Here is a 26,408-nt window from a genome sequence, read left to right as displayed (position 1 = left end):
TAGTTAAGTTTATTTTAGTACTTGAGGGTAGGACAATGATTCTCTAGCCAATAAACCTGGGAGTGTATCTGAAGGGACAAGTCTTCAGGAGGTGTGTTCTGGGTCCTGAAGTGTTGTCTCTTCTCCTTCAAGCATAGAAATGGCAATGAGGTAAGCCTGTGCTCCAAACTATTTAAAACACAGCTCTGGTTTCAAAAGCATGTTATTTGCTGATTAAGCTTGGGAGTAAGGTGTGTGTTTGGTGAATTGACTATAGTGCTGATTATTAAATGATACTCATAGTTTCTTCTGAAAACATAATGTTTGTGGTTTTGCACAGTGACCTTGAATATACTCAGTTCATGAGTAGAGGAACAGTGTATTAAGCCGAAAGGATGGTTCTGAAAAGTAACAAGTCAACAATATCTAAACTACATCTGGGCCAGAACCCAGGAGTGGATGAATATAGTGAATATGCTACAGATGAAGTAGGTAGATATGTTCCCTACCTGTCCATAAGAGAAAAGAAATAGTGTCATAGATTATAGTAGTCAGCCTCATTATATATTTATATATAAATATGTATATAAATATGTATATGTATATAAATATACATCAAGTCTTCTGTGGGTTTTATTGGTATTGGCTGGGCTACTGGCGTACTCTACTGGGGTTTGGTATGCTGATCTAAACTGGGATTATTTGAATTTAATATAATGATGGGGTCTTTGTTAGGCTGGCATAGGCTTCCCTGTGTTGTATTTGAGGAATTTTGGAGTGTGTGGGCTAGTCTGGGCTGCAATGGGGTAAGCAGGGCTGACTGAAGCAGGAAAAGAGAAGCCTAGTAATGAAATAACTTCACTTCTCTGGGTATCATTTTCCAACTTGGTAAATATGTGATGAGATTTATCCATCCATACTAAAAATGTTCAGTGAGTACGATGTGAATAACAGGGTCCTTTTCAATGTACTAAGAATACAGAGATAAGAAAACAGAGACACTGCCATACAGGAGCTTTTGGGTAAGGTGGGGGAGGCACACAAGTAAACAGACAATTACAGTAAAGAAAAATAAATGCAAAGACCATTTATCAGGTGATATCAGTCATTTTCAACTCTCAGTCATTTAACCCAACTAAAGTTCATTTCTCATTCATGCAAAGTCTGTTGTGGATCCAGGCAACTTTCCAGGGCAGTTGTCCTTCATGTGTTGGCTCATCACCAGACTGTTTCAATCTTATGGTAGCTCTAGAATAACATGTTTCCATGGTCTCACACTGGACATTAATTGTTCCAGCCAGAGAGTGACACATATAACTTCCCCCCACAACCAAAATCAGTCATGTGGCCTCTCCCTACATTAAGTGGGCAGGGGAGTGGGAAGGCAATCATTCCATGTTTATGGAAGTATTAGAGTTGGATATTAGAACATTGGTAACCTACCACAGGTATGGGTAATCCCAATGTGAAAGTCTGGCACATAATAATGTCAGTGATCTCTCAGGGCTCTTAAACTTTGGGGATTCTGTTGTTCTTTTTTTAAAAAAAATTAATGTTTATTTATTTTTGACAGAGAGACAGAGCATGAGTGGGGGAGGGGTGGAGAGAGAGGGACACACAGAATCTGAAACAGGTTCCAGGCTCCAAGGTATCAGCACAGAGCCCAACACGGGGCTCGAACTCTCGGACTGTGAGATCATGACCTGAGCCGAAGTTGGACGCTCAACCAACTGGGCCACTCAGGCGCCCCGGGGATTCTGTTGTCATTTTTAGTGATATCTAAAGGGATAAACTTTTACCTGTACCTAACATGTTCTCTGAAGAAATATTACAGGCTTTCTTATCACTGTCAATTATACTTTCTCAGAAGTAGCAAGTTAGCTGTCATTTGGAGTACTGTGTTGGACTCTCTCTGAGATGAGGGAACTGACATTCATGACACTCTGCTTTCCCACTTTCTCTGGCCTAGATGCAGTAACTGAAGTGAAGACTGACATCTATGTAACCAGTTTTGGCCCTGTGTCGGACACTGACATGGTAAGTATAGTTCCTGCAAAGGTCAAAGTGAAAGATGATACAAAAGATCAAAGAAAAGAAATTAGGGTTTGTAGCTATGTTCTGAGGAGTAGTCTTGTCTTATGTATTCCCTATGCTCACTATCCTGCATTTGGTCAAATTCATCTTTTCCCCTGCTCTCCCCACCTATTCACATATAAAGCATATCCCCTCATCATGAATACCCTTCCGTTCTTTCCATAACACATCTATCAAAATTCAGCTTGTCTCACTAACCTCAATTAAATTTTCCTTGATGTCTCCCTTCACATTTTCTAGCACTACACACATATTAGTAGAGATAGGTCATGTGAGGAGAGCACTGCGGTGGGGACTCTCAGTCAAGCAGTCTGTAGTATCATCCAAGAAGTCTGCTCCTTGCAAACAGGCCCTATTCTCTGGGGACATGGACTGAACATGGTGATGCAAAATGTTTGGAGGAAGAGTCAAAACCACTTCTGAAAACTGATCCTTCTACAGATGTGAGCAGGGGAGAGCTTTAGAGCAGATTCAAGGAATAAGTCAGGGCATAGCAGAGCTAGTAAAGGGAGACTCATGAGCTCTCTTCAAGGACTTCTTCCATTATCCCTTGCTGCCAAAGCAAAGAATGTAGTTAGTGGAGAGTTGAGGCAGGAGACCCCATCAGGACCATCTGATCAATATCTACGAAGTGTCAGATATTTGATTGAATAATTATCATGTAAGGAAATAAATAAGCTATTATCTGCCCAGTATGCCTGGCAGTTATTAGATGCTCAATGAATTTTTGTTGAATGAGTGACTCTGTATGGCAAATAAAAATCTTAAAGTCAGAAAAAAATGTCCTAACAATATGAAATGCCCCAAAAATATAAAATGTCCAAAAATATGAAATGTCAATGTTTGCTACTTGGATTCTTTTCTATGTATCTTCCGTGGGACTACTACTTAAGCAGGAGACAATCTTCTTTAGGCCTGTTGGGTAGATACAAACAGTTGTACAAGGACATGATAGAGTTTGCCTTGATAGAATGATTGAGTAGATTTGAGTAGAGAAATAAAAATATACAGGTGTTGTTTTAGAATGATTTAGCAGTCTGTATAGCATTCTAGCAGTCTGTATAGGATGAACTATAAAGGGAAAAGACTGGAGGCTGAGGGTTGGTTTAGGTATATTGATTTTACCTGGCACTTCCTTCAATTAGGCAAGGTCTACAAGTCAGTTGGAGAAGCGGGCTCATTTTCAGCAGAGGGAGTTATGAGTTGCTTGTGAGGCAAGGCCTGAACTTTATCTTTCAAGTGTGGAAAAAAGAGGATACAGAGAAATGGAAGGCTCCTTTTGTACTCCTTAAGGGCAAGTACCAAGTCTTCATGGCTTCCCTGGCACTTAATAGAGTACTTGACACATAGGGAGAGTTCAGTAAGGGGCATGTTTGATGTATGAGGAGTGGAGGAGATGGGTCTCTCAAAGGGGCATCAGGAAAGCCTGTATGTCTAGATTGTTCCATCACAACCTATTGACTACTAATGCCCACAGCTTCAGATCCAAGCATGCATTAAAACTATTGTCAGTTGGTCATTCAACAAGTACTCCTTAGAAGGCCAACTCTGCATTAAGGAGCTCTAGGGACCCCTATATTCAGAGAACTTATAGGCCATTGGAGGTAACTAGATTCACCAGGGTATGAGCTCTCTCTTTGTATTTCTGGGAACTAGTGATGGATTAGGATTTTTATAAGAAAGTGACAGAAGCTACTCTTTGAACACATACACACTCTCACTCATGTGCCAGTATCTACAAATTCATTCAGACAAATGTACATGCACACAAGAAAATACATACAGAATAAAAATAGTCCAATCCTATCCCAGGTACTTCATGAACACATGTGTGTAAACAGATATCTAAATCCAGGGATACTACAGAAACACACATATGCAACAGCTACCCAAACCAGATACTCTCCCTGCTCCTACTGCACCCAAGCAGGCACACATGGGTATGCAGAGGCTGGAGACATTTTAAGCAATCCAGATTTTCTATCTCTTGAAGTTTAATATTCCACTTGCTTGTTTGTTTTTCTCCCTCATGATTAAACAGAAGCAACAGAACAGCTTTCTTGATAGGGAAGGCAGCAGAATTAGATCAAATACATTTCAGGTTATTTTTAGCTACACTTCCATCTTGTTACAAGGCAGAATGGATATGATCTGGCTGGGAAATACATTTATGGTGTTTTTAACAATTTCTTCTTCCTGTACTAATTAGTATACTGTGGCAATTGACCCTGGGTCAGGGATGACTTTGGATGAAGCATCACAGACTTGTCTGGCTTTAGTAACTAGCTGAAGCAATAACCCAGGCTCCCCTGAGACCACAGACTGCTTGGGTAAGTAGATGAAAATTAGAGCTGGCTGGATTCTTGACTCACTTCCAGCCAAATGGAATTTTGGTCCAGAATACTTTCCTAAATAAATAGAAACACATTTTTTTGTTCATAAAGAGGAAAAATTGTGGTGCCACTTTGAGTATTGAAACAGCATCACCCATAACCCTTTGCAGCTATTGTTCTCCTTGCTCAAACACTGTTCCCCACAGACATAGATTCTGAGTTTTACAAAAAGCTCCATGAAAGGCCATATCTCTTTTGTTAATCTCAGTACCACCAATACCTAATCAATGTTTGACACTTGGTAGACTCTCAACCATTTGTTAAATGCAAGAATAAATGAGATGAAACAAATTAAATTTGAGGGGGAAATTATGACTGTTTTCCTCCACTTGACTGAGTTTGTCAAGGTAGAGAACATATCAGGTACATTTCTATATCTCTAGCATCTAGCATAGGACCTGACACAGGTCTTTTGTAAGTGTTTATTGAGATGATATGAAACATTAGTAGCAAGCCCTGCAAACAAAGAGTAAAAGTAGCTTTCTTCGGGAGACACTATCCAGTAGCAAGACTAGTGAGTCAATAATTGATGACTCTAAGCTTTGGGCTGCTAATTTTGGTGGCTTCTCCATGTATGAACTTAAGGAGCTATGACAATAGGGAATCAGGCAGAAATGAAAACAAACAGCAGTAGATGTTTCTAAGGGAAAACTCAGAGAAAGAAAATTTATTAAAGAGTACAGGATGTAAATTGAAAACTGATTACAGTGGGAATTTTACAGGCATCACAAATGAAAGGCTTTGTTAACATTTGTAACAAATAAACGTTGATGGTTAAAAAAATACATACTGCTTCTCAGCAGTAATACCAATCCTATACCCGTGGTCTCCCGGGAGAGAAAAAGAAAAAGGGATACAATCCCAACTTGAATTAACTAAGGCAATGTGCCCTTTCATGATTTTCTACTTTAGAAGAGTTTATACCATTTTCTCAATTGGTGTATGGGAAGATGGTGTAGTGGCAATGAGGGGAAGGCTGCAAAAGATTTAGTGAAAATGCAGTTTAATTGCCACTTCTCTTTCAAATTGGGTATGTCCATTTCTTACCAGCGAGCAATGGCTCTTGGAAAGTATAAATTTTCCCCGGTCTCCCAAGATCCTTTGAATTAGAATGCAAAAAGAGTTGGATACTGGCTTAAAAATGGAATGCTATGCATATGGCCAGTGATTGGAAAAGAAAGTAGAAAGGTCACTATTGATATTTTCTAAGAGAGTAGATCTTAGGTGTTCTCAGCACACACACACACACACACACACACACACACACGTGACTATGTGAAGTGATGTGATAATTTGTGGTAATAACTTCACAATGTATACATGTATTAAACTATCACATTACACACTTTACAATCACATTGTACAACCTGAAGATGTACAATTTTTAGTTGACACTCATACCTCAACAAAGCTTGAAAAAAAAAAAAGAACTATACCAGCTGAGAAAAACTCTGGAATCTCTCCTGGTCCAAATCACTTTCTGACAAAATTTCCATTCTAACTCCCATCCTAAGGCTCCAGGTTTTGACATGTCATAGGTTCAGGGTCTTGAATTATGTATTTAATAAATATCTATCTGAATGTGCTGATAAAGATAGTGAGAAAATAAGGAGGACAAAGAGTAATAATGTTAGTAGAGTCAGAATGAGAACAACTAGCAAACAAAATGCCAGTTTTAAGTATTGTCAACTTCACTCTCTTCCCAGGAATACTTTCATTGTTTAGATACTTGCTAGGTAACAACTGCCAGCTGCCATTTGTCAACAGAGAAACTTCCTAGGGTATACAGTGGACAACAAGGTAATGATGCAAGTAGTAATATAGTAAAAGAACTAATCATATAGCCTATTGAAAAAAATTAGAGGCTTGGGAAATAAGAATTCATAAAAGATATTATAATCATAATTCTTGATAACATAAGGCATATATTTTGGTCTGACAGCTGCTTTTGAAAATCATGCAAAGTTACCGGAGTATCCAAAGACCACACAGTAAAAAAAAAAGGTTGTATTGATTAAAAAGAAAGTAGAGCAGGGACCTCTTTCCTGGTGGCAGTGGGCTTGAAATTACCTGTTTCCCCCATAGCACTGGAAAAAGTGGCTATGTTCACTTCAAGCCCTCACTTACTGGAGGTCTGAGGCACAGAATTAAGGGGAGACTCTTTCTGTTTTGAAAGCCTCTTGGGCTGTCCGTTTCCTCCTCTTCCATTGGATAACATATTCCCAGATGCAATATAGAAAGGAGTCCAAGTCTGTGGGGTTTTGCTTAGGAGTCCAAACCAATAATCTCCTGGGCTACTTTTATGTAAAATAGGCTAATCAGACTATCTCAAGACCTAAATGCAACTGAAAAGGGCAAGTGGATTATCATTCTTCAAAATTCAGAATGATAATAAGGCAAAGAGCAAAGGGAAGACCAGATGGCCAAAATAAGGGAGGAGTGGCCTGTGAGGCAGTGACAATACCTTCACTGTAATGGTGTTGTCATCTACCTTGGGCTCAGACCCTGCTAAAGTTAAATAACCCTTGCAGGCCCTTCATGGGAACCTGCTTTGATACACTGAACAGTGTTACAGAGTTGAAGACATTCAGGGTCTAACACCAAAGCAAAACTTCTTCCCCAAGAGGTACATGTCATCTCTGCCAAGTGTAGTACTTTTCTCAGGAGGCAGATTTGGGCTTATTATCTGGAATATTTTCTTTAAATGCCTCACAAAACAATGAAATTTATTTGTCAATTTGGAGGCCATCATTCTTGAAGAGTATGGAAGGGTTCAATTTACAAGGAAGGAATTAATTGCATTTGTAGAATGGTCAGGTCAAAATTGATTGCTTTTGGCCAAAGGTCATGGGATACTTATGGAGCAAATAATCACTATGTGATTTTCCCCAATAGTACCGACTGTACAGAAAAATATATATTAAAAATTGGAGACACATCACCTAGCTTTTTAAAAATCTTAGACATTTTAGCATATTTTTTCTTTTTGTTTGTTTAGTTTTTTTTTTAATTTTATTTTTTATCTTTTAAAATTTACATCCAAATTAGTTAGCATATAGTGCAACAATGATTTTAGGAGTAGATTCACTAAGCATATTTTTTCTTATAATAAAAAATATTTAGACATACAGATAAAGTTCCCTATGTACCTTATCCTGATCCCATTTCTCTCTCTCTCCCCCTCCTTAGAGATAATTACAATAATGAATTTTTTGGTCACTTCCAAACATACTCTAGACTTATACCTAGACTTATTATATAACATACAATAGCAAATATTACAATAAATAACATATAGTGGTTTTCATACTATAAATATATTTCAAACTATAAAATGCAGCAGTTTGTATATTATTTTACAACTTATTTTTTCAAGCTATTGGATGGTTCCCAAGTCTTCTATTCTTTTTGATGCATTTAACTCTAATTCATTTATTGTAACTGTTATAGACTTTACAATGTATGCATATTTTTATTCATACATTTGTCCAATTATATTGCCACTGTGCATTTAGGCTCTTTCCAAATTTTTGCTATTAAAAACACCAATACAACAAACATTCTTATGTGTGTCTTATTGAGAATATGTTTGAGTTTGTTTCTGTAGGGTATCAACTTATAGATAAAATTTTTTATTTGTAGGGGTTTTACATTTTTAACTTTTTTCAGATAGGGCCACATTACTCTCTTGATGGGTTTTACCAATTTATAAGTCCACTGGTAGCATATGAAAGGTCCATTTCTCTGCATTTTTGCTAATACTTTCTGTTGTTACACATTTTTTGCCATTCTGTTAGGTATGAAATCATGTCTAATTGATATTATTTGCACTTTACTGATTATCTTTGAGGGTAAGCATCCTTTTTATCCAATATGGCCATTAAAAACACGTTGCCTTTGCCACCACCTCTATTACCACCACAGCAAAAGTAGAAACTCCATGCTGATCCTATTTCTTCATGTTGACACTTCTGAATTGAAGTGTTCTGTGTGTGTCCTGTGTGTGAATTGATGTGTGTGTGTGTCTGTGTGTGTGTGTGTGTGTGTGAGAGAGAGAGAGAGAGAGAGAGAGAGAGAGAGAGGTGTTTCTTAGATCACTAGTCTAACTCCAAGAAACACTGGTAATTTATTTTGATTCCTAATTTAGGAAGACAGAACTTATAATATGAGAATTTCTGCAAGATTTTATAGAAAGGCCAAACAAATGATAGTGAACAGTAATAAATATGATGATAGATAGATATATAGATCTATTCTGCATTTTATTACTAGTTTTCTAAGGTATGTATGTGTGTGTTATAAATGTATTTCAAATCTTGCAACTTCTCTTTTGTCACCTATTAAGATGATTGCATGATTTTTCTCTTTAATCTCTTAATGCAGTTAGTTCCATTGATAAGATTTTCTAAATATTAGGTCATCTTTACATTTCTTGAAAGAATTAAACTTGATAATGATTTTTAAATACATCTATTGGTTTGTTTATTATTTTATTCATGATTCTTTGTATCTGTGTTCATAGGAGTTCCCAAATTAAACCACTTCCCCTTACCTTAACTGATAGTACTTTGGTTCAGGCCCCCATTGCCTCTAGCATACCCAGCTGCAAAAAGCCCCTAACTGATTCCCCTGCCTCTATTCTTGTCATACTATAATCTATTCTCTACAAGATAGTAGTGATGATATATATAACACACACACACACACACACACACACACAGAATACTTTAATGGAGCCTTATGTATCCATCACCCACTTCAAAAATTAACAGTTTTTGGCAAATCTTATTTCATCTGTATTCCTACCCCTCCCCACAACTGTTCCTCTATTTTGTCTCTTTTTCTTTATTAAACTTATCAGAAGTTTTCTATATTGTTATTTTCAAAGTAGCCTGTTTTGAGTTTTGTTCATCGTGTGTATTATTTCTTTTTTGTTTTCTGTTTTACTGATTTTTGCATTTGTCTGCATCTTTTTTTCTTTCATCCTTCCTTCCTTCTCTCCCTCTCATCCATCCATACTTCCTTCTTTTTTTCTTATTAGAAGTTCATCGGATCCCCACCATCTATGGCCCAGACAGAAGAGCACACACACATCGTGAGCAGTGAGAGGAAGTAGAGGCAGCAGGGTGACTCCAGGGAGTCCATGGATGGTTGGAGGTGCAAGGAGAGTGAGAAATGGGCAGAGACCAGAGATGCTCCTGCCACTACTGTACCCCCCGTCTTCCCCACAAATGTCAATTATCTTTTTCTTCACTTTACTTGGAGTACTCTGTGGTCCTTCTGGTTTCTTTAGGTAGATTAGTTTAGGCTTTTACTTTTTTTAAGGCTGTCTTTAAGGCTTCTTTACAGCTATCAATTTCCTTCCAAGTACCACTTGAGTGTACTAGTACAAGATTTCTTATTCTATAAGTATTTTTTTATTGTTGTTTAGTCTTAAGTATTTTCTTTTTTTTTAGTCTTAAGTATTTTCTAACATCCTTTATGTTTTTTTCTTTGCTTCTTGAAATTTTTATAGTGAGGTTTTCAATTTTCAAATGTAAAACTTTGTTATTAATTTCTAATTTATTGCCTCATATTGAAAAAAGATGGTGTGGAGGTTATGAAATATTTCTGTGTCTTGAGATTTGCTTTATGATTTAGCATATGATCACTTGTTTTTGGTAAAAAAAATTATGTTTTACTAAGTGTTAGGTAGATAAAGGATATCTATCTATATATCTATATCTATATTAGCCCATCTTGTCAATTGGGCTGTTTACATATTTTAATCATGCAAATTTTTAGTCTGATTGTTCTTCCATTTTTTGAGAATCTAAGGTTTGTTACTTTCTCTTCATAATTCAATTTTTACCTTATGTATTTTGAGTCCACATTTCTTACACATAAAAATTTAGAGTTGTTATTTTTCCACTGAAGATACTTTATTTTTTAATGTAATGAGATATTTTATCCCAAAGAAAAAATGTTTATCTTACAGTCCACTCTGTCTGCACTTTATAGTTTACCACTTTATTTTGATAGGATTTGCCCATATATATTTCTATTACTTTACTTTTAACCTGTGTTTTTATGTTTATTTAGGTGTACCCTTGTGTGTGTGTGTGTGTGTGTGTGTGTGTGTACATACATATATATATATATATATATATATATATATATAGTATGTGGCTATACTGTTTATTTAACCTTAGAGTATATTAAGTTTCTACTATCTTATGTATTCTTTTCCCCATGTTTTTTCATGCTTTATTTTTTTCTTGTTTTCTATAGAATGAAGCATTTTCTATATTCCTAATTGTTTTTCGCTACTATTTTGTAAGTTTTACATTTTGTTTCTAGTACATTCTTTAGTGGTTACTTTAAATGTTTACATGCATACATGACCTAAAGTTTAATATCTTCACTCTCCTCCCAAATAATGCAATAATGCATTAACCAACATATTCCTACTCCCTCCTTCCATTAGGTTTACTTTAGTTATTTATTTTACCTAGTTTTTATAGTCATTATTATTTGTAGAGAGCCATTATTTGTTTACCCATAAGTTTATTAATACTTGTGCTCACTATTCCTTCTTTCATCTTGCTGCAGTTTAAACATTTTTTTAACATTTATTCCTTTTTTTTTGAGAGTGAGAGGGACAGAGCACGAGCAGAGAATGGGCAGAGAGAGAGGGAGACACAGAATCAGAAGCAGGCTCCAGGCTCCAAGCTATCAGCACAGAGACTGATGTGGGGCTTGAACTCACAGGCGGCGAGATCATGACTTCACCTGAAGTTGGACACTTAACCGACTGAGCCACCCAAGCACCCCTTTCTTGCTGCTGGTTTAATTTTCAACTACATAAAAAACTCATTTTAGTAGTTCTTTTCATGAGGATTCATTCAATCTTTTATTTGTAAAAAAAATATTTATACTTTCGGAAGCTCTTTGGTAGAAAGGGGTGCAAGATGGTGGAGTAGGAGGACCCAAGGCTCACTCCTCCCCATGTTTACAACTATATATCATTTGCATCCAAGCCAATAAACTAGAGAGTGATCCAAAGACTGGCATAACAAACTCCACTAAATGTAGACAAGAAGTGCATCAGAAAAATTAGATGGGCAGAACCAGTGTGGTAGGGAGATGTCTGTAGAAGGGAGGGAACTGTGATCATGGAGAGGGGAAAGCACCAGGGAGCCCACACAGGGAAAGTGAATCCCCATAATGTCTGGTCTTAAAAACCAGGGGAGTGAATTCCATGAGTTTATATAACAGTGGGACTTAGAGCCTGGAGCCTTAAAAGTCAACTGACTCAGCACTGGGCAAGCAGGGAGGGCAAGTGAGAACCAGGTCACTACCCTTAAAGAAACAACAGATAGAGGAAAGGCAACATAGATGTGACACCTTGCACAATTGGAAGGAGATCTGTTCATACTGATTTTGGAGTATATTGTATATTGGGGGACTTCTCTGGGAACAAAGGAGCTGGCAGGCACCTTATTCCTACCCCACTCTGCAACATAAACTTAGAGCCACTTGTGAGAAGTGGCACTGCACAGACACTTGTGACTTAACCTAGAAGTGTGCCCTACCCACGAGTTCTCCAGAGGACTGGCCCACTTCAAGCCCACTAGCCTCTGACCTGGATTTAGCACAAATTTTGTTAGTACCACACATGCCCTGTGCAGCCACTGCCTCCCTGTGCTGCATCCCTGAAGCCACCATGCTTGGGGGTTCTTGCCTAGAGCTACTGGCTCAGTGCAAATTTTCTTTTTCTTTTCTTTTTTTTTTTTTAGAATATAACATTTTATTTTTTTTAAGTCTTTTTTTAACGTTTATTTATTTTTGAGACAGAGAGAGACAGAGCATGAACAGGGGAGGGGCAGAGAGAGAGGGAGACACGGAATCCGAAACAGGCTCCAGGCTCTGAGCTGTCAGCACAGAGCCCGACACGGGGCTCGAACTCACGGACTGTGAGATCATGACCTGAGCCGAAGTCGGACGCTTAACCGACTGAGCCACCCAGGCACCCCAGTGCAAATTTTCTTAATGCCATGTGCACACCCTGCCCAGCTGCCATGTGCACAGATACCTTGTGCTCCTGGCCACCACTGATGCTGCATGCCACACCCCTGGATGTTTCTGTGCTTTGGGGGCTCAGTCTAGGACTAGTAGCTTAGTGTAAATTTTGCTAATATCACCACCCTACCTCCAAGCTCTCCTACAGTCATGTCTCCTCAAAGCCGGCCTGCCTTGGTCTCATGAACACCACAGAGTGCAAGCAAAGCCCACAACAGGCAGAGAGTCAGTGAAGAAGTCTGGGTTGAAAGGGAAAGCTACTCAGACACAATAGCAGGATGCAAGCAACACATATAGGAGTTCTGGTGAACAGGGGACACTGCACTGCAGAGCACTACAGAACTTCTTCTTCATAAAGCCACCACTTTCAAAAGCAGAGGATGTTGCTGACTTTCTTAATACACAGAAACAGACACACAGAGGTAGACAAAATGAGGAGACAGAGGAAATTGTCCCAAATGAAAGAACAAAACAAAATCACAGCAAGACATCTAAGAGAAAAACTAAAATAAATAATATGCTGGATAGAGAATTTAAAGCAATGATCATAAAGATACTCATTGGACTTGAGGAAAGAGTGGAGGATATCAGTGAGACAATTCACAAAGATAAAAAAAATAACATATCAGAGATGAAGAACTCTAGACATGCAATTAAAAATACAATAGATGGAATACACAGGAGGCTACAGGAAGCAGAGGATCATATCAGTGACCTGGAGGATAGAGTAATGTAAATCATCAAGCTGAACAGATAAGAGACAAATACTGCATAATGAGAATAGACTTAAGGAACTCAGTGACTCCATCAACCATAACAACATTCACATTTTAGGGATCCCAGAAGAGATAGAAAAGAGGGCAGGAAATGTATTTGAAGAAATAATAGCTGAAAACTTCCCAAATCTGGAGAGGGAAATAGAGATCTAGATTCAGGATGCAAAGAGATCCCCCAACAAATTCAACTCAAGGAAGTCCATACCAAGACACACAGCAATAAAATGACAAAAAAAAGTGGTAAAGAATTTTAAAAGTTGTAAGAGAAAAGAAGATGATTACATACAAAGGAAACCCAATAAGGTGATCAGCTGATTTTTCAGCAGAAACTTTGCAGGCTAGAAGGGAATGGCAGGATATATTTGAAATGCCAAAAGGGAAAAATCTGCAGCCAAGAATATTCTATGCAACAAGGCTATCATTCAGAATAGAAGAAGAGATGAAGAGTTTCTCAGATAAACAAAATCTAAAGGAACTCATGACAGCTAAACCACCCCTACAAGAAATACTAAAGGGGACTCTTTGAAGGGAAAGAAAAGACCATAAGTAGGAGTAAGGAAAGTAGAAAACAAAAAGGCAGTAAAAATAAGTATACCCATAAAAATCAGTCCAGGAATTAATAAAATAAAAGGATGTAAAATATGATACCAACTATTTGAAACAAGGAGGGGGAAGAGTAAAGAATGAGTTCAAAATTAAGTGATCATCATTTTCTTAATTTAGACTGCTATTTGCAAATGTTATATATAAAAATATAAGCGAAGTAAATGCTCCTATCTCCAATCAAAGACATAGGGTGTCAGAATGGATTAAAAAAAAAAACAAGACCCCATCCATATGCTGCTTACAAACACTCATTTCAGACCTAAAGACACATGCAGATTGGAAGTGAGGGGATGGAGAAACATTTGTCATGCAACTGGATGTCAAAAGAAAGCCAGAGTAGCAATATTTATTGCTAAAGAAAGTCTATAAACAGACACAAAGAAGGACACTATAAAATAATAAAGTGGACAATCCAACACGAAGAACAATTGTAAATATTTATGTATCCAACATGTGAGCACCCAAATACATAAAACAGTTAATAATAAACATAAAGGAACTAATTGATAGTAATACAATAATGGTAGGGGACTTTAACCACACACTTACAGCAATGGACAGATCATGTAAGCAGAAAATCAACAAGGAAACAGTGGCTTTCAGTGATACACTGAACTAGGTGGATTTAACAGATATGTTCAGAACAGTCCATCATAAAACATCAGAATACACATTCTTTTCAAGTGTACATGTACCATTCTCCAGAATAGATCACATATTAGGCCATAAAACAAGTCACAACAATTCAAAAAGAAGTAATACCATGCATCTTTTCTGACCACAATGCTATGAAACTGGAAATCAACAAGAAAAAATCTGGAAAGAGCATAAATTTATGGAGATTAAGTAACATGCTGCCAGACAATGAATGGGTCAACAAAGAAATCAAAGAAGAAATCAAAAAGTACATAGAAACAAATGAAAATAAAAACACAATGGTCCAACTTCCTTGGGATGCAGCAAAAGCAGTCCTATGAGGGAAGTTAATAGCAATACAGGCTTACCTCAAGAAGCAAGAGATATCTCAACCTAACCTTACACCTAAAGGAGCTAGATAAAGAACAAGAAACAATTCTAAAACCAGCAGAAAGAAGGAAAGAATAAAAATTAGAGCATAGATAAGTGATATAGAAATTAAAATGCAATTAAATAGATCAATGAAACCAGGAGCTGGTTATTTGAAAAGATCAACAAAATTAATAAACCTCTAGCCAGACTCATCAAAAGAGAAATATTGAGAAACAGAGAGAGAGAAAGAGAGACAAGTACTCAAAATCAGATATAAAAGAGGAGAAATAGCAACCAACACCACAGAAATACAAACAATTGTAAAAGAATATTATGAAAAATTATATGTCGTTAAATTGGACAATCTAGAAGAAATGGATAAATTCCTAGAAGCATAAAATCTAAAACTGAACTAGGAAGAAATAGAAAATTTTAACAGACTGATTATCATCAAGGAAATTGAATCAGTAATCAAAAAATTCCAAACAAAGGCCAGGACCAGATGGCTTCCCAGGGAAATTCTACCAAACTTTTAAAGAAGAGTTAAAACCTATTCCTCTCAATCCCCAAAAATAGAAGGGAAACTTCCAAATTTGTTCTATGAGGCTAATGTCACCCTGATCCCAAAACCAGATAAAGATACCACAAAAAAGGAAAACTACAGGCCAATATCTCTCATGAACATGGATAAAAAAAATCCTAAACAAAATATTAGCAAACAGAATCCAACAATACATTAAAAAATCATTTATTACCATCAAGTGGAATTTATTCCCAGAAGGCAGGTGATTCAGTATTTGTAAATCAATTAATGTGATACATCATATTAAAAAAGAAATTTGTAAATTAATGTGATACATCATAGTAATAGAAGAAATTTGTCATCAATGTGATATATCATGTTAATAAAAGAAAGGGTAAAAACTACATGATTATTTCAAAAGACACAAAAAGCATTTCACAAAGTACAACATCCATTCATGATAAAAGCCCTCAACAAAGTAGGTTGAGAGGGACTATACCTCAGTAAAATAAAGGCCACATATGAAAAACCCACGGTCAATATCATATTCAATGGGAAAAAACTGAGAGCATTTCCCTTAAAGTCAGGAACAAGACAAAGATGTCCACCCTCACCACTTTTATTTAATATAGTACTGGAAGTCCTAGCCACAGCAATTAGACAACAAAAAGAAATAAAAAAGTATCAAATCGGTAAGGAAGAAGTAAAATTTTCAGTATTTGCAGATGACATGATACTATGTGTAGAAAACCCTAAAGACTCCACCAAAAAACTATTAGAACTTATTAATGATTTCAGTAAAGCCACAGGATACAAAAATCAATGTGCAGGAACCTGTTGCATTTGTATATACTAATAATGAAACAGTAAGAAAACAATCCCATTGGGACACCTGTGTGGCTCAGTTGGCTAAGTGTCCAACTCTTGGTGTTGGCTTGGATCATGATCTCACAGTTCATGAGTTCGAGCCCTGTGTTGTGCTCTGCATGGACAGAGCAGGGCCTGCTTGCGATCCTGTCTCTCCCTCTCTCTACCCCACCCCCACTTGTGCTCATTTGCTCTCTCTCTAAAAATAAATAAACTTTAAAAAAAGAGAACAATCCCATTTACAATCACATCCCAAATAGTAAGATATCTAGGAACAAACCTACCCAAAGAGGTGAAAGGCATGTACTCTGAACACTATAAAACATTGATGCAAGAAATTGAAGACGAAGAAATGGAAAGACATTCTATTCCAATGGATTGGAAGAACAAATATTGTTAAAAGGTCTATATTAGCCAAAACAATCTACATATTTAATGCAATCCCTATAAAAATACCAACAACATTTTCCACAGAACTAGAACAAACAATCCTAACATTTATATGGAGCCAGAAAGACACTGATAGCTAAAGCAATTTTGAGAAAGAGAAGCAAAACAGGAGGTATCACAATTCCAGATTTAAAGTTATATTACAAAGCTGTAGTAATCAAAACAGTATGGTAATGGCACAGAAATAGACACATAGATTAATTCAGCAGAGTAAAAGACCCAAAAGTAAACCCACAATGATATGGTCAACTAATCAACAAAGGAGGCAAGAATATCGATTGGGAAAAAGTCTCTTCAACAAATGGTGTTGGGAAGACTGGACAGTACCATGCAAAAGAATGAAATTGAACACTTTGTTACACCATACAAAAAAAAAAAAACCTCAAAATGGATTAAAGACCTAAATGTGAGACCTGAAATCATAAAAATTCTAGAAAAGACCTCAAATAGTAATGTCTGAGACATGAACCATAGCAACATTTTTCTAGATATGTCTCCTGAGGCAAGGGAATAGTCCTGTACTATTGGCACAACATAGAAATAAAAATCTTTTGCACAGCAAATGAAACGACCAACAAAAGTAAAAGGCAACCTACTGAATGGGAGAAGGTATTTGCAAAGGACATATCCAAAAAAGGGTTAAAAATAGAATTATCCTATGACCCAGCAATTGCACTACTAGGCATTTATCCAAAGGATACAAAAACACTGATTCAAAGGGGTACATGCACCCCAATGTTTATAGCAGAATTGTCAGCAATAGCTAAATTATGGAAAGAGTCCAAATGTCTGTTGACTGATGAATGGATAAAGAAGATGTGGCGTACACACACACACACACACACACACACACACACACAATGGAATATTACTCAGTGATCAAAAGAAATGTCATCTTGCCATTTGCAACAACATGGGTGGAACTAGGGTGTATTATGCTATGTGAAATAAGTTAAATACAAATACCATATGATTTTACTCATGAGCAATTCAAGATGCAAAAAAAGATGAAAATAGGGAAGGAAAGGGAAGGAAAAATAAAATACGATAAAAACAGAGGGAAGCAAACCATAAAAGACTGTTAACTATAGAAAACAAACTGAGGGTTGCTGGAGGGGAGATGGGTGGGGGATGGGATAAATTGGGTGATGGACATTAAGGACATCACTTGTTGGGATGAACACTGGGTATTATATGTAAGTGATGAATCACTAAATTCTCCTAAAATCAATACTACACCGTATGTTAATTAACTTGAATTTAAATAAAATCTTGGAAGGGAAAAAAAGGGTTAGTACCCAAAATATATAAACAACTGGCACACTCAACACCAAACAAACCCCAAATAATCCAATTAAAAAATGGGCTGAAGATATGAACAGACATTTCTCCAAAGAAGACATACAGATGGCTAAAAGACACATGAAAAGATGTTCATTATCACTTAAAATCAGGGAAATGCAAATCAAAACTACAATGACATATTAGTTCATACCTGCTAGAATGGCTAAAATCAAAAACATAAGAAACAACAAGTATTGGTGAGGATGTGGAGTAAAAGGAATCCTACTGCACTGTTGGTCAGAATGCAAACTGATGCAGTCACTATGGAAAGCAGTATGGAAGTTCATCAAAAAGTTAAAAATACAACTATCCTATGATCCAGTAATCAATCACACTTCTGGAGTTTCTCCCCAAAATGCAAAAAAAAAAATATTTATTTGAAAGGAAACATGTTTATAGCAGCATTATTTACAATAGCCAAATTATGGGAGCAGCCCAAGTATCCATTGATAGGTGAATGGATAAGGAAGATGTGGTATATTTACACAATGGAATATTACTCGGCTATAAAAAAGAATGAGGTCTTGCCATTTGCAATGACATCGATGGAGCTAGAGAGTATAAAGCTAAGCAAAATAAGTCAGAGACAAATAGCATATGATCTCATTCATATGTGTAATTTAAGAAACAAAACAAAGCAGTAAAGTGAAAAGAGAGAGAGAGAGAGAGAGAGAAACAAAAAAACAGGCTCTTAATTATAGAGAAGAAACTGATGACTACCTGAGGGGAGGGTGGGGGAGTAGGTGAAATAGGTGATGGAGATTAAGGAGTGCATTTGTCATGATAAACACTAGGTGATGTGTGGAATTGTGGAATTACTATATTGTATACCAGGATCTAATATAATACTCTATGTTAACTAAAGTAGAATTGAAATAAAATTTTAAAAATATTTATAGAGCACGTACTATATACCAGGTAGTGTTTTAGGTACTAGAGATACAGCATATATCTCTATATAAAATAAATAAATAAAACAATAAAACAAAGTCTCTGCTCCCACCAAACTTCCAGACTAGTGGAACGAAAGAAACAGTGACCAAATAAAAATACATTTTGTCCGTGCTGACAGAATAATGCACAAAGAAAAATAATGCCTGGTAAGGGAAAGGGGAATTACTGTTTATGTTGGTATGTTCAAGGAATGCTTCTTTGACATGAATACTTCTGAATAAGATCTGAATGCTGTGATTGACCCAGACATGAAAATATCTTATTTCATTTACCTAAAATTGTCTATATTTCAACTTGCTCTTAAATGATAATCTAATTGGCTATAGAATCCTTTGGTTTCTGTTATTGTTTTCACAAAGTCTTCTATCAGTGAAATTGTTGTTTCTTTGTAAGTAATATGCCTTTTCTATTTTGCTGTTTTTACGATCTTCTTTTTGGTATTCTTCAAATCCACTATGTGTTGGCTTGGGTCTTTTTTATTATATTGAGATTGCAACTCATTATGGTTCTCAAAGCTAGGGATGTATATATTTCAACAATTGTAAGAAACTGTCATCTATTAGTACTTTAAATATCATTTCTCCACATTTTCTCTATTATCTAACCTTATAATTTTATTATATTATGCTGAATCTTTTCCTTTTATCCTCCTGTTACTATACTTCTCTTTCATGATTTTTTCATCATTTATCTTTCTGAAATGTGCACTGAACAATTTTTCTTCATATCCATTCTCCAGTTTACTAATCTCTCTTCATTGTTGTCTAATCATTTATATAATGTATCCATTGAGCTTTTATTTTCAATGACTATATTTCTTTTACAGATTATATATTTTATTTTTTAGTATTATTTATGAGTGAGTGAGTGAGAGAGAGCACGTGCAAGTCAGCGAGGGTCAGAGAAAGGGGGAGAGAGAGAATGCCAAGCAGGCTCTGTGCCACCAGCACAGATCCCAATGTAGAGCTCAAAATCACTAACTGTGAGATCATGACCTGAGCCAAAACCAAGAGTCAGATGTTTAACCAACTGAGCCACCCAGGTATCCCTACAGATTGTTTATTTTATTTACTTTTTAAAATTTTTTTAAACATTTATTTATTTTTGAGACAGAGAGAGACAGAGCATGAACGGGGGAGGGTCAGAGAGAGAGGGAGACACAGAATCTGAAACAGGCTCCAGCCTCTGAGCTGTCAGCACAGAGCTAGATGCGGGGCTCGAACTCATGGACCGCGAGATCATGACCTGAGCTGAAGTCGGCCGCTTAACAGACTGAGCCACCCAGGTGCCCCACGATTATTTTAAATAAACCTTTTTTTAAATTTGTTTTTTCTTGCTCCTACCCCATAATGTCTGGATTTTATGTTCTTAATCCCTCTTTTGATGCCTTTATCATTTAAATTTTCAAAAATTTTTTTAAGTTTTTTTTTATTTTGAGAGAGAATGAGAGTGAGTGAGAGAACATGAGCAGGGGAGGGGCAGAGAAAGAGAGGGAGAGAAAATCCCAAGCAGGCTCTGCACTGTCAGCACAGAGCCTGATGCGGGGCTCATCTCACAAAAGGTGAGATTTTGACCTGAGCCTAAATCAAGAATCAGAGGCTTAACAGACTGAGCCACCCAGGTGCCCCCTTTATTATTTTAATTTAGTTCCTTTACAGTATCTATTTGATTGTTATATGAAGTTCTTTGAGGAGGTTTAATTCAGTTATATGTTTTATCAGCTGACTCTCACTCATGACCACTTCCTTATGTGTTCTGTGAGCTTATTTTCAGCAAGCATTTATTTGTGGTCATCCTTCCAGGGTGTTTTTGTTTGCTTTTGCAAGTCAATATAGAGGTATCCCCACACTGAGGAAAATTCCTATGTTAATTTCTCAGTTTGTAAACTCAAAACCAGGAAGATACTGTGTATTTAATCATCAATGCCATATAAGATTAGGCTTAAGGTTGCTAAATTTCAGTAGAAATGCTTCCCCTAAGCCTCTCTAATTCAGAAACCATGCTTGGATAGACAAGTTTCCTTTTTTGAATTTTCATGTTGTGGACTGGTTTTGTCTACTCCATTTTATTTATCACCCTTTTGCTTAGTTGGAGCCATTCAGGGTCTTGGTTTTATGCGGGAGTCTAGTTCCAACTTTTACTTGACACAGTACTAGTTTATACCTGTTGTCTTGGTGTAATTTTTGATAAAAACTTTTCTGGCTCTCAAAAGTATCTCAGTTTAGACAATATTTATATAATCTTCTAATCCTTAGTCAAGAATGTACTCGCTATGCTGGAGGAGGAGAAAAGCCAGACTGGCTAATTTGTAGAGGAAAGAACGGTTAGAGAAGAGCTCAGAGAAGAAGGGAAGATGAAGTGCTTTCTAGGTAAGGGAAGGATATTGAAATTTATTTCAGATGTGATTAAAAGGCATTAAGGGATTTTAAGCCATAGGTTTTTAGGCAGCTCTGGCTGCTTCTTAATTTTACATAGTTATCTAAAAGTATCCCCCATGCCTTGTGTAGTTTAGTGGCCAAATATTTGGACAAGGTTTGCACTCAGATTTGGGGACTCACCATCTCAGTGGTTCTCTTGCTTCCAGGGCTTTCTCCTGAATTTTTAGCTTTTTGGCCAGCCTTGGACTCTATCCCTTGAGATATTAAGCCAACGCATTTTGCAATTTCTGTCAATCTTACAAACATTACTCAGAACAGTTTTGTTATCTGTCATTTAGTGGAAGACTTCCCTATGGTTTCAGCCTGAATTTTGTTTTAACAGAGTCCCAGAATCTTACTCATGTGTGTATAGTGTAATGGTCAGCCAAAATTTGGGGCAGAGTATATATGCAGATTTGGGATCCCATCCCTTCTGTCATTCTCTTGGTTCCAAGAGTACCACCCCTAAATTTCCATATTATCAGCTATCTTGAGCCAGTAAACCTGTGGTATCTGCCACAAGAATTCTAGTTTGGGGGGAACACCCATTGCTGCTGCCATCTTTCAAGAGTAAATTTTCTTCAAGTTTTTGTCTGCTTTCAGTTGTGCCCCATTGCTTTTCAATAGGTTCAGCCTCCTTCCCTCCTTCCTTCTCCCCCTATCTCTCTAATATATATGTTCAAATTTTATAATAGTTACAAGAAAGTATAGCAAACAATTTGGTCTGCTATTACCAAAAGCTGAAACATTTATTGTTATTTTAAATTGTGTTTAGATTAAGAACAACTTTGAAACTTTTTTCATGTTTATTAGCAATTTTATCCATTTTATTATTTTTCGGTAATGTAATTTACCAATTTGTCTATTTGTCTATTTGTTTTGATCTTATTTATAGGTAAGAGTTCCTTATTTATTGAAGATAATAATATATGAACTCATCAGATGTTTTGTGAGGCTCAAATGTGTTTTAAAATTTAAGGTTTTGCTTTTATGGTGGTTTTATATTGGCCTTTAATGTTCATATGGGATCATTTAATAGACAAGGCAAAGAGTTTGTTCTTATTAGAGAGGCCAGTGCATAGAGAAAGAAACTCTTGCCTTTCCATAAGGCAAAGTCTTGTGGTCAGCTTGTATGATGTGCAGGGCAGTGTTGGCAGTCACCTTTCTAAGCAAAATATTGTCAGATGTATTATTTTCATACTTATGGATCACCATACATTATTTTTCAATCATGATCATTTGCCATACTTACCAGTAAGTACTGTAAATAGACTGTTGCTTCTGTGCATTGGAAGAAATCTTGCAAAGTGATTAATACTTGCTAAGGGCACTGTGGGTTGTCACCAGAACTATGTTCAAACATTGTCCTCTCTCTTTTTGTCCCTAGGAGTACACCATTGATGTATTTTTTCGACAGACATGGCATGATGAAAGACTTAAATTTGATGGACCCATGAAGATCCTTCCACTGAACAATCTCCTGGCTAGTAAGATCTGGACACCTGACACCTTCTTTCACAATGGCAAGAAATCAGTAGCCCATAACATGACCACACCTAACAAGCTGCTCAGACTGGTGGACAATGGAACGCTCCTCTACACAATGAGGTTAGAGAGTGGTGCCCCCCCATCTAAAGTATACTGGGGGTAGGACTGGGCTTGAAAGTAGCATGTTTTAAGCTATCCATCAAAGTCTATCAAGTTTACATATTATAAATGCACATATAGGTATATACTTAACATATTTGCAGGTATACACATTCACAGACATATATATTATAGATACACATATAAATGCAGTTGTACATATGAACATTCTCATATACAGATATATGTTCATGATATATAAATGTATGCATACTCAGAGACACGGGGATTAACACATAAGCGTATACATTCAAGGACACTTAAATACACAAACTCATAGCCATATATACAGGCAGAACACTGTGACAGTCATAAGGGACCGTTTAATTGCAGCAACAAACTTCCCCTATGATGCAGAATTGTGAGAATCAAATGAGATAATGATGGATATTTTCTGAACCATACAATGTTATAGATAATATATACACAAAATTATAGCAACACATATTTTATACCACATTGCCTGGGAATGCTGAGGAGTTTGATGTAAATGAGGTTTTCAAACAAGAATGTTTCTTTTAAATATCATTTATATACTTATACATATATATGTATATATACTTATACATATATATGTATATATACTTATACATATATATGTATATATACTTATACATATATATGTATATATACTTATACATATATATGTATATATACTTATATGTATATGTATGTATAAGCTTATACTTATATATATGTATATGTATATCCTTATATGTAATATATACTTATTACATATATATATACTTATATATACTTATATGTATGAGCTCATACATATACATATAAGTATATATACATGTATATTTATAAGTATATATACACATATATATGTATAAGTATATATATACACATATATACGTATATATATAAATATGTATAAGTCCATATAATGTACATATATACATATATATGTATAGTTTTGCGTTCAAAAAGAATGACTTTAAAAACATTTTCAGTTCCATAATCTTTGACCCAACACTAAAAAACTTTCTTGATTCTTGTTTTATGTTTTTGCTACCTCCTGTGCTATCAGTTGTTCTGTAGCTCCCTCCCACATTAATGAGTTTCAGTTTTAAGTAACTGAATTAACATTATTGAATGGAAAAATGTGATCCTTCAGTGCAGATTCTGTGGCTGTTTTTAAATTTGAGTATTTGTTATTTTGTACAATAAAACTGAAATAATACAGGCCTGGTAAACATGTAATGAATACACAAAGTATCCTTGCCCATATGCTAGTCCTTAGTTACTTCAAATTTGCTATTTATTGTTTCTCCTGAAAAAATTTGATAGCTAAGAATATAGGCAAACAAGAATGGATAGCAAATGGATAATTAAGAGAAAAGTTGAATTAAAGAGGAGGAGCTGAGACACTAGAGGAGAGATGAGAATAGAAGCGAGAATGATGGAGAAAAGAAAGAAGGAAAGTGGATATTAAAGGGAAAAAGAAGGTGGAGAGAGGAAGGGAAGTATAATCCAGAAGAAAGGTCAATAAAATTAGCCTATATATTTTATTGATCTCTTCCCATAGCTTATATATTTACATATATGTTGTATATATGTTTATATGTGTATGTTGCTCCTGGTTATTAGTATTAACATTCATTTTTGTACCATTAGAATGTAGTGAAGAAAATTGTTGGTATAAAGTGAAAGAAAGAGAGGAAGGACATTGTATGCAGAGAAAACCAAGTAAGCAGTTATAGGAAATGGAATGGTTTCCTTCAACAAAAGCAAGATAATGAGGTGGTCAGTTTTTAATTTTATATATGGCACTCTAGTTACTGTGTAAAGGATGTATTTGAAGAGAACAAAACTGGAATTAGGGAAAATGGTTAGTAGATAGCTTAAATAGTCTAGGCAAATGGTAGTGAAATTCTAATTCAGAGCAGCTGATTAAGATGGAGAAGGAGAAATACACTGAGGAAATAGTAAAAATGGCCAATGTTAGAATGACAGGGGGGCAGGAGTCAAGGTAGTAAATACCCAAATAACATGGGTGAATGATGGTGCTACAAAATAGGGCAGATCATATAAAACAGGATAAATTTAGATAGGAAAATCTTTAAGGTTAATTTTGGGCAAGATAAGATTTAAAAGATTGTAGATTATCCAGGGACAAGGGTATAATAGTAGTTAGATATACAAATCTTAAGATTAAAAGACAGATACAAGCTAGAGATGTGAATTTTGGTATTGTCAGCATATTGGGACAACCATGTGAATGGATGTGCTCACTTTAGGAAAGTATGCAGAGTGAGAAAATCATACCAAGGATCAAATCATGTAGCATCATTATTACAGCAGAAGTGGAGAAAGAGGAACCTATGAAGGACCAAGAAGAAAAAGTAAGGAAGGTGTTAATAGAACTCCCAGTGTACAGTATCTTGAAATCTAAGTATGATAGTCAGTACTGCTACTTTCAGTATTTCCAACTCATGTCCTTCTGGGTACATGGTAGTATTTTACTTCCATATAGCCTTGCAGTTGGGCATGTATAGGTGACTTTGACTAACCAAATGTGACTGGAAATAACATGTGTCATTTCTGAGGGAGGTTGGGAAACTTTTAAGAGCAGTACATAATTTTCCATGTTCCTCTCCCCTGGCCACAGTGAGTAGCATTATGCCAGATGGCCTTGACTCTATCATTCTGTGTCCCTTATTGAAGATGTTATAGAAGAGAATGCCCCTCCCCACAACCTGAGATAGACATGTAGTGTAAGTGAGAAATAAATCTCTGTTGTTTTAGGACACTCAAGTTTTAGCATTTGCTGTTACTGCATGTTAATCTAACCTATTTTGACTGATATATCAAAGGAGTAAAGGGCTTCAAAAAAGAAGACAGTGATCAATAATAATAACATCAGTAACAAATAAGTATAAACGTTAACATCAGTATAGTATTTATAATGTGCTATGGACAGTTCTTATCACTCCACTTTTATAAACTAATGACTTTGTAAGATAGGTACTATTATTTCCACTTTACAGTTGAGGAAATTGAGACAAGAGTGGGTAAGAAAAATTTTAGGATCACCTAGGGAGGAAATGGTTGATCCATCATTCATACTCTGGCAGTTTTGCTGCAAGTTCATCCTCTTTACTATTATTTATACATTTTTACAACATTTTTGATTATTACAAAGAGATCAAGAATATAGAGAATTAAATGTATTAGGTTTGGCAACATAGAAGACATTGGCATTCTTCACATACACTGTTTCAATGTATTATTTAGTGTACTAGTGAGTTTTTAGGAGTTGGCATAGAAGTAGTGAAGATAG

The 26,408-nt window shown here is 36.0% G+C and overlaps 1 protein-coding gene across 1 annotated transcript in view; it reads left to right on the top strand.

Moving 5' to 3' along the window:
* The window catches only part of GABRA3 (gamma-aminobutyric acid type A receptor subunit alpha3), a 337,898-nt gene that overhangs the window by 213,561 nt on the left and 97,929 nt on the right, over positions 1-26,408 (top strand). Inside the window, exons 4-5 of the mRNA XM_045471027.1 lie at positions 1,949-2,016; positions 22,860-23,080. Coding sequence (XP_045326983.1) covers positions 1,949-2,016; positions 22,860-23,080 — 289 coding nt within the window. The remainder of the gene's footprint in view (positions 1-1,948; positions 2,017-22,859; positions 23,081-26,408) is intronic.

The sequence above is a fragment of the Leopardus geoffroyi genome, chromosome X (genome assembly GCF_018350155.1).
Source record: "Leopardus geoffroyi isolate Oge1 chromosome X, O.geoffroyi_Oge1_pat1.0, whole genome shotgun sequence".
NCBI lineage: Eukaryota > Metazoa > Chordata > Mammalia > Carnivora > Felidae > Leopardus > Leopardus geoffroyi.
This window is presented reverse-complemented; position numbering and strand designations above follow the sequence as displayed.